General features: G+C 49.2%; 1 protein-coding gene across 3 annotated transcripts in view; it reads right to left on the reverse strand.

Annotated features, from left to right (window-relative positions):
• Positions 1-16,105, reverse strand: part of SDK1 (sidekick cell adhesion molecule 1) — a 539,173-nt gene that overhangs the window by 166,942 nt on the left and 356,126 nt on the right. For all 3 annotated transcript variants that reach the window (XM_068566067.1, XM_068566068.1, XM_068566066.1), the window contains exons 14-16: positions 15,049-15,196; positions 13,989-14,129; positions 9,299-9,480 (exon numbers count right to left, since the gene is read on the reverse strand). In XM_068566067.1, coding sequence (XP_068422168.1) covers positions 9,299-9,480; positions 13,989-14,129; positions 15,049-15,196 — 471 coding nt within the window. The remainder of the gene's footprint in view (positions 1-9,298; positions 9,481-13,988; positions 14,130-15,048; positions 15,197-16,105) is intronic.

Raw genomic sequence — 16,105 nt, forward strand, 5'->3', positions numbered from 1 at the left:
ATCTGTGCTCAACTCACCTCCCCGACTCTTTTTATGGTAACTGTTGGCAAGTCCCGTCTTCCCTCCCTCTGTCACATGGCTGGTCGTGTGTATGTAAATGCAGTGTCTGGCTTATCCCTTTTATGTTTCGGCCTGATTTCAGCCATCAATCTAACACAGCAGTTTATTTTTATTTCTGATTCGGGGACAGAATATCTGCATGACCTGTCTCAGCTGTGACACCTGCATGTTTGATAGGCATGTCACCTCCATCCCCTCCGAGTCACTGACAGAAGTGCTGACCAAGAAAAGCCCAGAAGAGTGATGGGCTTTGCAACTGGAGTCACCCTCACAGCGGTGGTCCATCAAGTGAATGACACTCTTCGGGCAAAGCTGAGCCCTTGGAGTCCATCTAATTACTTTATCACCCAATCCACATTCCCCATCTTAGCCACGGGGTGCTGACTGAGTGAATAAATGAATGAATGAACGACTGGACATCAAGCCACAGAATGACTATACTATTTGGATCCATCGACTCGGTAACCCTCCCCCAAAAGGAAATGAGGTTGGTAGCATGTGGCCCCTTCTGAGTGACCAAAGGTGACTCCTAGTGACTCTTTTCCACCTTTTCTTCCAGGAACGTCTACTGCTATTTACAGTGCACAGAATTTGAGACTCTGCCGGGCCAGCACTTTTCCTGAACCAGTCTCTGCAGCTGAAAAGAGAGACACCGGTGGTTTTCATGTTTGCTCTTTCATTCAAGTACTCAAACAATATCATGCAGATTACGTAAAGCTTATTTGCAGGATCCCCGAGTAAATTCTAGTCGACCATTAAAATTCATCTTCTCTGTAATCTATGTAAACGGCAGAATCAGTTTAAAGTAACAGTTAATCGAAAGAAACCTACACTGACCATGGAGCTACCTGGTGTTTGGGAGATTCACAACATGTCAAATAAAATTAATAAACTGAGGCTGTGACGTGCCAGCAGGGAATTCACAACGTCTCATGGGACAGGTGGTCATGGCCTCTGTAGTAGGAAAGTGATTGACTTCTGCTTCCTGCTTGTTCCCCGTATCAACGGGTGCAAACCCAGCCTAAAGATGCTAACGGCCCACTGATAATGCTGTAAAATTAGCTGAATTTAGCACAGAACGAAATTACAGTGCATTGCCCGACAAAATTTCTATATGCTAACATGCTGGGCTGTATCTCCCTGAGATACCTTATCTACCTTATCTGTTACAGATAAACTGTGGAATCTCAGTGTCTACACAATAGCAGTTCATCTCTCATCGCCCTACAGGGCAAGGTCAGTTTTCCTGGTTGTGAGTAGCCTGGCATGTGAGCGTTCAGGGCACCCCCCTTGCCTAGAAGAGCATTGCCTCACTTCCGCTCGTGTTCCATTCACTGGGGACGGAGCCGCTGGCAGGACAGCTGCTCCCAGCAACGTCCACACCACAGAAGGGAGCGTGGGTCCTCAGGTCTCCACCACAACCACACACACTGATTTTCCTTATCCTAAAAGCATATGATCGCTAGTACCAGGGACTGAGGTGTCTACCCAGAATTCACAGGCATCTCCCTCTCCAGGTGATCCCACGGAATTAAATGCCTCTCAGGGAGGGGAGAAGCAGATCATTATGTGGAAGAATCACGGCCTACACTTTGCTGTGGGGACGAATATATTACAATTTGTGCGTTGGGCGTTATTGTTAATTCCAGATCGTTATAGGCTACGGCTGAGTTCTTGTGTTGTGACGGTTCTTGCGGTTTTGATACACCTGAATGTCCTAACTGCATTAAACATTCCTAACACATTATTAGGATAACAAATCTTGGACAAAGAAGCTCAAGAATCTTTTTTCAACAGCCAGCGTTAAGAAAATATCTTAACACTTAAAAAGTTTTGTGCGTCCTTTTCTGAACTTATTTTTCCCAATTCTTCATGCGCCAGGCATTGAGGAGAAAGCATGTGGGACCAGCTTTTAGGCTGGGGAGGTACAATGTGTGCGGCAAGGCAAGCAGGGACCCGGCTCTCCTTCTGAGACGAGCAGAAGACTCGGGAGAGAAGGCCGGGCATCGTGCTGCACACGGAGATTCAATCGGTGCAGTGTTGGAAATTGAAATATGAACAGCAAGGGTCTGTCTGTAATCAGATAGCTCTTTACATTCTGTTTATTTACGCATCAGGCATTGTGCTTGGATTTAGGGATACAGATATAAATAAGACAAATCAGACGCAGCCGCTGCCCTTGAAGGGTTCACAGGCTTGTAGGGAAGCCCAGTCTGTACATCACAAAATAATGTGCTGGTCACAGTACTTTAAGATGGGTTTGATTGTTCCTTGTATCTTCCAGCAGCAGCTGAAGGGCAAGTCTTACTCCGGAAACCCCTTCTCTTCCATGAGGTCATCTGCACAGATACAGGTGCTGGACTCAGCCTCCTCCAGCCCCCAAATCTCAGCTCTGTGCCCAGGCCTGTCACCCCTGCTCAAAGCCCCACTCAGACCCCTGTTTGGTCTTTCAGTGTTGGTTTTAGCAGTATCTCCCTTGGGAAGCCTTCTTCAGCCCTGACCCTGATGTGTCCTACAGGCCAGTAGAAGCCTGTTTTGAAAGGGATTCAAGATCAGCTGAACCAAACATCCTGTATTGCTTGAATTCAGTGTTTTTCAAAACTGCAGGTTACAAATGCATTAGCGGCAGCCCAGGAAGTCAATTTAGTGATCACAGCCTGCATCTGTTAAAGGAGGAGAGAGTGAAACAGAATGGAATAGAACAGAAAATATTAAAGAACATCACACACCGTCAGGGCGACTATTGTTCTACGAGCCTTTTGTTTCAGGGGTGTGCGCGCGCGCGTGTGTGTGTGTGTGTGTGTCTCCTGGGTGTCCATGTAAAACAGACTTCTTATTGTGGATTGCAGTAAAAAATGTCCACGGGCTACTGCAAACCCACTTGCCATGTGAACATAAGCACCAAAAATCTGGAAGTAATTTATGTCCATGTTTGGTAAATGCAGAATGAAAAGCAAAAGCATAAATTCTAGCATTTTCCAGCATTTTCGAGCTATGTGACCTTTGGAAAGTTAGTTACCTCTCTGAGCTTCCATTTTTTCTCTGTAAAATAGGGACAGTGGTGCCTTTCTCACGTGATGGCTGGGGGATGACCGACGAAATGATAATGAGTGCAAGTGGAGAGCACAGCACAGCGAAACTGGCATAGAGTGGCTTCCCCTAAAATGCTCGTTTCCTATCCTTTCCTTTCCTGAAAGTTCTAAAAGACCAAATGAAGCCCATACCTAATGGAATATCCCATATCACTTTGTTCAGTTCCTACTTGGTGTTTTAGGTGATGCTGGGAGATTCTGAACATCATCCTGTTCTGTAGGCGCAGCTTGAGGTCTAGAAAGTCGTAAGGATTGCACACATCTTTTGTGCAATGTCATTTATGCCACATTGAGAATTTCCCAAGAGGAGATAAGAATGGAGCTTGCAAACGGAGTGTTCATTTATAATCCTTACTTTAGAAAAGCTTGCAAAGCCCAAGTGAACATTTAAGGGCTTTTACTAATGTTTTAGAAATGTGGATAACCAAATGTTTTTTCCCATTTCTCTTTAAATATGAAGTATTTCTCTTTCATTAGAAGGTAATGTTCTGAAACCAGAATAAATCATTACAGCACAAAAATACCTGTTACAAGAAGAAAAATGATAAAGAAATAAAACCAGAAAAAATTAAAACCTTGGCATGCTCAAAAAATGATGATTTATAGTATAATTTGTCTTTGGACCTTTTCTAGAAAAACCAACATCTGCATCTTAATGGATACATTTAAGGAAGGGATAGGAGTTTGCTAACCTCACTGGCTTATTTTAGGAGGGAACCATCACCTATTACATCCATATCCTAACAGTATGTAGGATTCCACACTGAGGCTCACCTCAGACCTCTGTGGTCACCTTACTTCTTCATGTGTCTTTCACCATTAGTCGAACAATTTTTAACAGAAACTGACTGGAACCAAACACTGCATCAGCATTAGATCTGAACCACTGATCGCGTCAGATGACTACCGTGCTTTTCCTCCCATACCAGATGATTAGGAAGTTGCTGAAGTAGACATTGGCAATAAGAAAAATGCTTGTAATTAGACTGCGCGTTTAGTCATGCAGAACTTAGACTCTATGGCTTTTTCTACTTGAAACTAAAAGCAAATTGATTTCTGGAAGGGTTTTGAAAGAAATTCTTGAGTAAACTTAAGTTGTTTTTCATTCATTTTGGGTAATCACAATGGAAGTTTGACAAGTGGGTTCCCCGTATTGTGGAACTTTAGGCCACAGCCACTGTGACGAACGAACCACGCCCCGTCTTCCCCCGACCCCGCCCAGAAAGTTCGCGTGGCTGGAGCTGTATTAGAGTTTTGCGGCTCCACGTGTAAGTTAATCTCTCACATTTTAAAATTCTTCTCTAGAGCAGAGAAGGTCATGAGGCCCTGCTAATAAAATCTATCAAATGGGATTGGCAGGCAAGATCATGGCGGGCGGGGGATGAGGGGGGATATGAAAAGTTGGGAGGTGAGAAAGTTTGTGCTAAATAATCCCTGCGTGTCCAAACCTTAAAGGATGAAAGCAGACAAACTAGACGTTTTTATTGTATCTTAATAATGAATGGGACTGAAGAGAAACCCGGGGTGTGTGACAGGCGGAACAGTGGGTTCAAATCACTTCAGGGATCAATATCACACTCGGCTGAACTCGGGAGGAATAACTCACTTATCTTCCTTTAGGAGCTTCCTGGAAGAAAGTGCCTCTGAGACCAAGCCCATGCGCTCCAGGAGCAGGAGGCCACCGCGTCTCCTGGGCAGCAGCCTTCCCGTCCCCGTGTTCCTGCCGCTGCGTGCCTGCACCCGGGCCGACCCTGCGTTAGTTATAAGTTCTCTTTGCAAGTGACGGTCTAACACGCCACACGCCCCCTCTAATGGCAGGGGGAGCCGCACCAGCTCTCCTGGCATTCCCATACCTTCTCGAGAGGAACCTCATTAAAGTCAAGATAAATTACATCTCATTTCGCCTGATGGCTCAAGCTTGCCACGCGGCTAAAGGGAGAGGGAAAATCAGGCTGGCTGGACCGCAGCCTCACTCTTCCCATGGCCCAGAACTTTCTGCTCCTCCATGGTCTCCTGACTGACTCCAGAATTATGTTTCTATACATTCCAATAATTTCCCAAATTAGGCTGACAATTAATCTTGTGAGTTATTTTTTCCTCCTTAATATACAAGCATTTTAATGATTCTCTTTTCAGCTTCAAGGGCCAACTCAGCCCCCAGGCTTTCTCAGCAATGGCTGCTAAGAGCGCTGGGACACGCAAGGCGCTGGGAAGGGTCCCCGGTGGCACATACACGTGTTTGGCTGTTGCCCGAGCAGACCCACCGAGCTTAGGGCTGAGGCTGAGGGGTGCGGAGGGGCTGTGGGTTTGCAGTTTCTGCTAATTCCAATGTGGGCGATTATGCAGGATCATGAGGTGCTCTTCATGCAGCAGCCATGAGACAGGTTGTCCCACAATTTTATATCTAGAAATTGTAAATACATCCTCTGGGTTTGACCCCTCAGCAGGAGTCGCCATACAAAGTGGGGCAGGAACTGCTAGCTGCCCTCCACTTTCCCCTCCCCCTTTTTTCCTTCATAATGGACAGAAATGTACCCAGCTGAAAGACCCTTTCCAGGCTCTCTGGCACAGAGATGGTTCATGAATTGTAAGCATACGTCTGCGGCAGATGGGACTTCTAAGAAAGCTCTTCAGAGGTGGGCACACTTGATTACTAGGCCACAAGGCACACCCCATGCCTTCCTCCTACTAGGATGTGGACGTGATAGCTGGCATCGCAGTAGTCAGCTTGTAACCATGAGGCAAATGCTAAAGATGGCAAAGCAAAAAGAAGGAGCCTGACTCTCTGGTGACCATAAAGCTGCCACTATGACTCTGTAGAGCCCACTGCCCACTCTTTTGGTATGAGAGAGATAAAAACACACCTCCACCTCATTTAAGCTACTGTTCTCTTGGGTCTGTTTCTAGCAGCTGGACTCCATTCCTAACCAAATCAGACGGCTGCACTTACTTCCCTGGTGCAGTCCCAGTAAAGCCCCTTCTCAGGGATGCCTTCCCACCAATGGCATACTCCTCGGGGCATCTCGGCTGGAAAGCCTTTACAGCACGTTAGTAATGCCTATCTTGTGGGCAAATGGGGAGTGACTGCCTGTGAATGAGGCCGGATTCTGTTCTAGTTCTTGATCTTGTCTCACAATAATGTCAGTCTTTGCTCCCGGGCGAGGCGGCAAGCCCGCAGGTTTGACAACGAGACAGGTGTCCCCTCCACTCTCGTTGCCCTGGCCCATCGCACAACCTTGAGCACACAGTAGGCACTCACACCAATTCCTGAATGTGTGTTCTCGATTTTACTATTAGTAGAGAGAATAACCCCAAATTTCTTTCTGTACAACTACCAGTACAGAAACATTCAAATACCGCAGTAGATACTGGTCATTGCCACGGTGGAAGGAGCAATACAGACAACAACACGGGAGTTTGTATCATAGCTCAGCGTTTTCAAAGCCTTTTCACGTGCATTGCCTTGTTTTCGCTTCACAACTGCCCTTCAAGCAGTCAGGGCAGATAGACACGTCACAACTTTACAAGTGAAAACAGCAGAGGCTCAGAAAAGTTACTGTGTTTCTCGAAGGCAGATAAGGAATAAATAGTAAGAATCAGGCCTTACAGACTCCAGGAAAGGGCCGTTTCTGGGGCCACGTGTACAGAAAGGGGTGTGTGCGCGAGCTTGCGTGCGTGTGTATGCATGTGTGTGCGTGTGTATGCATGCGTGTGCCTGTGTGTGCACGTGCCTATGCGTGCGTGCCTGTGCATGCGTGTATGCATGTGTGTGCGTGTGCACGTGTGTGTGCCCGTGTGCACGTGCCTGTGTGTGTGCCTGTGCGTGCGTGTGTGCGTGTGTGTGTGCATGCGAGTATGCGTGCATGTGGTGCACGTGCCTGTGTGTGTGCCTGTGTGTGTGTGCGTGCGTGTGCAGACATCTCACAAGCACCCCAGCCTCATCTCCATCTCCCTAAGTTACTCAAGGCCCCTCGCTGGTGCCATTTTCTTCCCGACGTCCCACCTTCTAGTCAGACGGCTCTTCATCCGGCTTACCAAGTCATCTGCTCCAGAGCCAGGACAGCCGCCCGTCCCCCCGCACTTGCCCCCATTCTTCCCGACCTTGTGTCTGAAGCTCCCCTCTGACTGTCCTGTCCTGGGCGGGAGCAGGGATTCAAGGACAGAGTTAACGTGCTTGCTCCCTTTTGCTGCGCTGTGGGTGCCCGGGAGGCCACAAGGAGCATGGACGACGAGCTCCGCGTGAGCGTGGGTCCCACTGACAGCAGAGGCTGTCGACGGCGCCCAGAAAACAGAGCTCTTGACTCAGAAGACCCAGCGTTAGTGCTGCTCCGCCGTGCGTTAGCCGAGCGACCTCAGACCAGCTCAGCTCGAGCAGAACGTGTCCTGTTCTATGCCATAAACTGCAGGCAAGCTGAGGGAGGGGCTGGCTCCGGTCCCACCGGACAGGTGGCTTGGGGGAGGGCTTGCGGGGCCCCCTGCAGTCTGGGTGGGGTTCCAGGGGCGCTGCAGAGGGGAGGCGTGTGGAGCTGCTCTGAAAAACATGAAGCAGCACCCGAACGCGTCCCTCGCCCCTCTCATGGCCAGCGCCAGAGATGGGGGAATTCATCACTTCACAGCCACACTATCGCTCTTTTGTCTCCGGAGCTGCCGCCTCATCCTCAGCTCCCCTCCGCCTCGCCCGCACCCACCGACAGGCCCCTCTTCTGATACGGCGCTTTGATCACGTCACTCACAGCCCTAAACCTTCCACAGGTCCCCAGGGCAGACTCTACAGCCTCCCAGCCCTTCTCCATCCAGCGGAGCCTGCGGCCGCACAGAATGCAAACGCGCCGGTAACCGGAGGAAGCAGTCGCAGTAAATAGCCATGGGGATTACTAACAGCAGTATATGTCATTTTAAGTGTTTCCAAATTTATTGTTATTTTATGAAATAGACTAATTAAAGCAAGCATGAACTGTGCAGGGTTTCAGCTATTTTCATTTTTCAATGCGTGATCAAGAATCACCAGCAGATAAACAGACCCTTCCTGGTCGCCCGGCATGTTAAATATTTCTCCTAGTCACTGTGAACGCAGAGGTGACGGCACTTAATTTATAAAGGAGGATTTATGGACTTAACGGATGACAACAGACAGCCGATCAATAAGGGACGGTAATAACAGCATGTAATATCAAGGAACATTAGGTCCCAGGCATGATTTGGGGAGAGAAGTGGGCAGTTAGAAACCTTATCATTTGAAAAAGGTCAAGGCCTGGTAGCAATAAAAATGCCTAAGCAAATAAAATCACACCTGTGAGTCAGGAGAGGGTAAAATTGCTGAACAAAAAAGGGTTTCAGATTTTGTGGGAAAACCGCTTCCCTGGGCAAGGCTCTGGGCTGCTCTGGGGCACACGTGGTTGTGTTGAGAGAGGGTCTATTTATTCCCGCTAAGAGCTCTGAAAGTGAAATGCAGACGTGGAGGAGGTTTCTGAGTGTCCAGCCCTTCCCGGCGCTGAGACCCGGATCCTCCAGAAAACCAGTGGAAATAACTGAAAATAACGGGGCTGGGTCTTAGCACATAAATGTAAGACCCACTGGCTTTATGACATTCTGCCTGGTCATTTTTGGGGGGGTGGGTGTGGGGAAGAGTTTTTATTGATTTAGTAAATTGTTTGCTTGTGTAACTGAAAAAGTAAACCAAAGGGGGGGGGGGTTGGAGAGCACCAAGTTGCAAATTCCATTACTAATAATTGTATTACATCATTAAAAGCAAAATACTAAATACTCATTCTCTTTGAAAAACATTCACAGTTTCACACAGGACTCCACCGCCAGCTTTACTGCAAAATATACTGTTATTCCATTTAGGAAAAGCCGATCCCACAGACCTTTTACAGAATCAGTGGACTAGTTAAAGGAGGTGTGTAGACACATCCTGTCCTCAGTAACCAGAAAAAAGCAGTTAGAACCGTATCTGTTTCCCTTCTGTGGTTTTGCTATAGTTTTGGAATAGACAGAGAGATTAAATTCGATATGTGATTACTCTCCTTCTAACTACTCCCTAGAGAACCGGACACTCTATTTTTATTTCGAACATGCTCTGGTTGAACTTTGCAAATCCTGCCCCCCAGCGAAGATCCTGCAGCCTCGGGGGCAAGCAAGCTTACCTCCTTGTAAGGTGTACTCGGTCACCGCCCTGCTGAAGACGCCCAGGCCAGCCCCATTGTAGGCGGCCACCTGTATCTCGTACTGCGTCCAGATGATGAGCTCCGTCACCAGGCAGTAGCTGACCTCGGGGCTCGAGATGTTCCTCTGCTGGTACTCTCCGGGCAGGCCAGCCAGGCGGTACCTGCAGCGGGCCCAGGGGACACGACTCGAGCAAGGAACTGGGTTTACCTGAAGCCACTCCACATGGTTAGAGGAAAGCGGAAGTAAACACAAGAGTAAAGCCAAGAGGTCAGCCCCAGACGACACTGCTTCTACTTCAACCACGGAAAAGGTATAACCTAATCTCACAGTGATTATAAGCTCTGGGCCAACAGAACTGACGTTTCAACTATGTTAGGGTTCAGGGAAGATGATGGCTTTTTCAGTGCCAGGTCTCCAGGGAGTACAGTGACTTAAGGCCCAGAATCCCAGACATGATTTCTAGCGGGCGTGGCTATAAGTCAGCCTGAGCGACCCCATCCTCCTGTGACTCTGAGACGAGGGAGGGGAGGAAGTGAGCAGTGCGCTGTCCCTCAGTGCCCAGGGCTGAGCTCCCCGCTGGGCTTGCTCACAAAGTCCTGGAGTCAGAATGGGTGCTTTTCAAAGGCGTTCACGCGCTGAAAATACTAGGCCAGCGCTAAGTATGACAAATGGCTTTTTAGGAGACCTGTAAGAGCGTGGTGTGCATGCTACTTAGTGGACTAAAGGCAGAGATTCAAAGTTGTGTTTATTCAAAACAGCGACATACACGGCTCTGGACACAGACAACGTATTAGCTAGGACATTGCTATTTGTACAATGAAAGGACTGTTGTCGTGTTATTTTGAGTAGTGAGTGTTTTCCACGATTGCGTGTGTGGAAGTGAATCAGTTCCCCTGGGTAAACCGAGGGGCACGCACAGTGGGCGTAACTTCCTCAGTCATCGGGCAGCTTCCAAAAGCACGGATTTCTATCCAAGAGCTGGTTCTTGCCTCAGGAAGACACGGCTCTGACGCTCAGTGGGGGAGGGAAGAGAAGGAGGAGAACACGAGCCCAGAGTGGCAGCAGGAGATCGCCCACTCTCCGCAGCAGGCTGGGGTCTTCAGGCCCCGCCCGGACGCTAAGCAACCCTGCGGAGTCCCGCTCGGTCATCTGTGCTGTCCCCAGGCCGGAGCGTCTGGATGCAGGCGGACCAGCGCACCAGCAAGGCTGCCGCCCTCGGAGGAAAGAAGGAACCCTGAGGTTCAGGCCTGGAATGGAGAACAGCCCTCCAAAGAGAACAATGGCTGAAAAGGCACGCCATGAAAATCAGGATTTCCTGAGACTAGTCTTTTGTCCCTTCCTGCTACAGGCCACTTGTACGCGGTGAGGCCCGTGGAGAGGAAGCAGAAGTGCCGGAGAGCAGGCCAGCTGTGAACAGCACAAAGGCCCAAGGCCTCCCCGACTCTCGCCTGAAAGGAGCAGCAGAATGTGGGCCCTACAGTGGCCCCGGCGACGGTCGGCGTCGCTCGGCGTCGCTCTGCGACGGGCCAGAATGAAGGTAATGTATCAAACCCCGTGTGTGCTTCACAGCCCATCGACTTCTGAGCTTACCCAGCTGGCACTCCTTTTCTGAACTACCTGCACCAAGTGTAGGTGCCATGCACAGCATGTGAAGTTCATCACATAACAGGGCGGCCTGTCTTCCAGGCAGGGGACAACGGGAGGGAGGCTTGGTGTGGAATAACCCGCGTACTGGATACTTCCCATCTACGGAACATAAACTTTGAAAATAAATGGCACTGAGACAATTAGACAGCCATTTTGAAACAGGTAAATATTGGCTTCACACCCACACCGGACCCCAGAGTAACCTGGCACGTGACCGGTGCCCAGGATCATGGGTAACCAACATGGCACAAGCCGGGCACGGCTGCTGAAGAGCTCACTCCACTATCTGATACACATTCCAGGGAAAAGCAGAGCAATCAGCTCAGAAGACGTAGGTTGGGAAGAAGACTTATGAGCTGGGTGGCCTCAAGCAAATTCTGAACGTCCCTGAGCCTTGCTTCCCTCCTCCCTAAACTGACATAATAATGATGGCATCTCACAGGCTTGTTGTAAGAATAAAATGAAACAGTGGGTGCACAGGAGGCGTGACAGTGTAAAGCACCCCCTAAACATTTCTCTTTTGGAAACACTGCTCTTGTAGGAAGTATCCTAAGAGAGAACACTGAGTTATGAGAGACCAAGGCTGCTGCACACCTTCTCCCAGGCCCCTCTGTATGAGGTTGTGTGTGACAAGCTGCAGAATCCCCATCTTGGAGACGGCGGCTCTCCCTTCGAGGCAGGCAGCTTGGTCCACTCCGACCAGCGGCTCCGGGTGCTTTTGTAATATTCATGGGATGTCTGGGAAGGTCGTAATTAATAACAGAAATGCAGGGCATCGTCCTTTGACTGGCCGGATACGTTGCCCAGGAGACGGTCTCAGAGAGAACGAGATGATTTTTTACACAGAAATAAACAGGAGAAGTTTTTTAAAGGATGTAACCCCTATGCTCCTCTCAAAGCAACACCCTGCCCATTACTATAAATATTTAATTACTGTGCACGCACTCTAATTCTTATGGCCGGAGCCACAACAGTGATTTATTTCCATTTTGTTCTTCCGTGGATTGTGCTGTTTATCTGACACGGAGACTTGTGCCCCAGAGGGTACACACTTGCAAACAGAGCTGATTTGCAGATGGGAGAATTATTCGGAAATGTTTCCAAGCAAATTCATTTTGGCACAGGTCTTCAATTTCTGAAAACTTGGATATTCACAGGCCTTGGGTAGTGCACCCTCATCTTAGGGCTTTCTTGATTTAAGCCCCTGCAGACACAGATGCCCTCTTTTCCAGTGCTCGACTCTACTGATGCCATCACAGAAAGTCCTTTTAACAGTCGTAATTCCGCAAAATAGAGAAATGTGCGGTCCCCGACGGGGCCTCGTAACATCAGAGGGATTTTATTCTTAAACTCCATGCCCCGGGTCTGGTTCTGTGGGCTGACTTTTAAAGTCCTTACTTGGCAGCCGGAGCCCAAGGAAACTTTTCCTCCATGTGCTCAAAAAAAGACAGAGGCGGCCTGGATGACAAGCACGTGAAGGAAGGGCTGGTCCGGGAGGGGAGGCCAATTATTTTCATTAGTTGATAAGCACGGAACAAGGGCAACAGCTGGGGTGAGCAGCGAGGGGCAGGAACGCGACAGAAAACCCCAGCCTCTAGCAGGGGGAAGCACCAGGCTGCTTTCCCCAGGGAAATGGGCTTGTCTGGAAGCATCCACAGGACCAGAGTCCACAGGCGCCCCCGCCCGCAGGGGACAGATCCACGGTATCCCCTGTGAAACGGGGAAGGACGGCCAGGGGCGCAGAGACCAAGGGGGCCCTGAGCGCTGATCAGACCCCCCAGCCCTCGTGCACCCCTGGGGATGGCCGCACTTGAACCTCTTCAGGCAGATAACGATCTGGCTTGTGTTCAGAGGATAATTCATATGCTCGAGGAAAAACTCCAAAATAGCGGTGAAATGGTTGTGACAGGTAAACGTTACACGCACAAAGATAAACATGTATGAAACCATGAGTGGGTGATTACATAAATACATAGGGAATGAGCTATCTCCCATAGGCAAAGATACGGAGTTAAAGAAGCAACTCTTTCATAATTTCTTACATTGATCTAAGAGACTGTATTTCTCCACTTAAGACCTTTGTTAACCCGGCATTTTCTGATCACACTTTTAGAAAGGGCACGGGCTGGGCATCTGGAGGACGGTAATGACGGACACCCACGGTCCCTGCCCCATAAGGCTGGTAACAGATACGGCCACAGCTGCACGGTCCTTTAGAAGAGGTTTAATAGTTATCCTTTTAATACTGCTTTACTTTTTTCTTTTTACTTGTGTCAACAAACCACTCAGATGATCACTTTTGCTGCAATCTTAAAATCAGCAGTAGTTTTGGCAAAGCAGGTTCCTTCTGTCAACCCAGCCAGGGCTGGTACAGCTCACTCAATGTGCTCAGAAGCCTAACCCCCCTCCCCACGGGGACAGAGATGGCAAACCGGCCACTCTTGGGCCACATCTGTTCTGTAGCTGTGAGGGTCAGGCCTGCCCTGTGTTTCAAAATATATTGATTTCATTCCCAATTTTTAAAAACTGTGAGAATGTGTGTAAAAAGCTGGATTTTAAAATTTCTTTGAAACAGTGGAAAACCTGGCAATTCTGAACAACATACTAGCATGGTAAAAAACTGGCTTATAATTAAATCAACCACATTATTACTAATTAAAAATTATTACACTAACCCTTGGTAAAAACTTAAGAGTGAAAGGATTTACAATGAATAAGCACACCTTGCTCCCAACCCATAATATTCCCCTCCATCCTTCTGCCAAAATGCGACCCCTGAGAGCGGTTTCTTGCATGTGCGCCTCACGGCTGGACTGCAGAGCCTGTCCGGTGAGGCTGCCCACAGGCGCCTGTTCTCACTGGTCTGCCGCAGTCTCCACCACTCCCTAGAGTCTCGCTGCTGGCCTGAGTCTCTCGATTACTGATGGGCTCCTACAGACATGTGAGTTTGCGACCTGAGCAAAACAGACACTTGACTCTTTATAAGGACAGTCTAAACACGGCCAACCACTGGCTACTTGCCTGAGGATGTACCCACGCAGCAGCCCGTTGTGCTCTGTTTCGGGGGGCGGCTGCCACTGGACCATGATGGACTGATTGGTGCGCCCACTGGCCACTATGTTTTTCGGGGGAGCCCCGGGCGGCTCTTCAGGGAGCACCAGCCTAAGAAGAAGAAGCCAGGGAGGGGAAGAGAGGTCAGCCCCAGCAGCCAAGGGTCTTCGCCCGCATTCTCTAGCCTGCTGAATCTTGAGCCTAACTGTTTACTCAAGTCGAGCAATGAATAAAGCAAAACGCACAGCCGATCGAACTGAAAGGACACGCATGAAATAGTTACAAAAAATCAACATAATAGAAAATCAGTTCAGCAAGCAACAAGAAAGACGTGGGAAGTGACCTTTTTCTGTTTGAACGGCCCGTGGTACCTCCGCTCTTTAGAGGATCACAAGTGTGAGTGAGGCAGCTCACAGGCCGAGGCTCCTTCCCAACTGTTTCCTTCGGCTCTTTCAATATTTCTCATATCCAACTCCCACATTTTGAAGAAAGTCATTTAGATCTCTCAACTCTTCTATAGCACAAGCCCATTGAGAGCTCAGGTTGGCTGGGGAGGGCACAATGAAACGGGATGAAGCCCTTTCCCCACGTCACATCTGAACAGGCTTGAAAGCAGCCGCCTGGCCTGGGGACGTGGGGTTGGTGGGGGGGACAGCAACAGGACCACCAGGGAAATGCCAGAGCTTACTTGGCTTCCTGCCGACACGTGCTCAGTGTTTACCTGTCAAGACGGTGGCACCAGCTCCCACCTTGCTGGCAGCCAGGTACACAAAGGGCATGGAAACACCGCAAGCTCTTAATCTCATGTATACAGAGGGCCGTGCGGTTGGGAATGACTTATGTTGGCACAGCCAGAGCACCACAGAAGCCTAAGAAACTCCCCTCGGCAATTAAGGACCCGCTGGCTAGCCCAGCGAGCCACCGTGCTTCCTCTCTGTCTCCCCCAATATGACTAAGGGGTGGTAACTGATGACCTAACTCGATGCTTCCTTGGCTCCCCGTGCCTCTCCAAGGGGTGCGTGTCACACACCTGCTCGTCTCTGTGCTGTACTGGCCTTTGCCCACTTGGTTCACGGCGCACACCCTGAATTGATAGGTACGAGCCGGGGTCAGGCCACGCACGGCGACGCCTGTCATCTCGGGGCCGACGTGTGACAGATGCACTTTCCACGGAGAGTCTGAAAGAAGGAGCAAAACAAGGTCAAGCCTCTACAAGCGCATGTCTGAATGACAACAAGCGAATGCAAAGTGCGTTCCCATGGATTAGCTCATTTGCTTACCAAGGCAGATGGAGTGGTTGCCTCCACTGAACAGATGGGCAAACCGAGGCTCATGGTCCCGGGGTGAGCAACCAGCGAGCCCGGCTTTGAACTCGGGTTTCCCACGCCGAGTCCAGTGTGCCTCCTGTTAACCCCATGCTGTTGTCAACAAGTAAAGGGATTTTTTTGGTTCAACCTGCATATGGCAGTTTAAATGGAACCCAATATTCCTCATTCCCGTGTTCGATATGTAACGGGAAGAAGTTCTCTGTCAGCTCACGTGGCAGATTGCAGATTTGTCTCCCAGAAAAGGATGCTGCACATGTCGCCAAATGATAAATAAAAACCTATATTCATTAACATTTTAATAAAAGAGGAAATGAGCATGATAAAGACAGATGGGCTGTGCGTTCTGCAACCCATCTGCGTGGCAACTCATTACACTGCCACACCCCTGAGCGGCTCTGGCTGGAGAGACATGGAATGAAATTCACAGCGAGTTTAGAATATCTTTGCTCCCAGCTTTCCGGCAGGCGTGGAAGAGTGACTCTGTCAGCCAAGTGGGCTCTTGCCTGCAAGGCTTCAGAAGGTTCTGTCGGCTCCTACACTTTAGTGGGACTTTCTCTATAGAGTTTAAACAGGCTGTTTGGCCCGATCATTTCGTGCAGTGATGCCCTGGGATGAACAAGTGCCCTCTGTCAGTTCCACTCAGAATTGCTATGACCCTGAACTACATTTTCAAGTTATCACTGAAGTGAAATGTGGGTGCTGGGGACTGACTCGTAGGAAATCAAACTGTCTTTCTTATTTCTTGGAAGTGGTGCTAAG

This window comes from Eschrichtius robustus, chromosome 16 (assembly GCF_028021215.1).
Source record: "Eschrichtius robustus isolate mEscRob2 chromosome 16, mEscRob2.pri, whole genome shotgun sequence".
NCBI lineage: Eukaryota > Metazoa > Chordata > Mammalia > Artiodactyla > Eschrichtiidae > Eschrichtius > Eschrichtius robustus.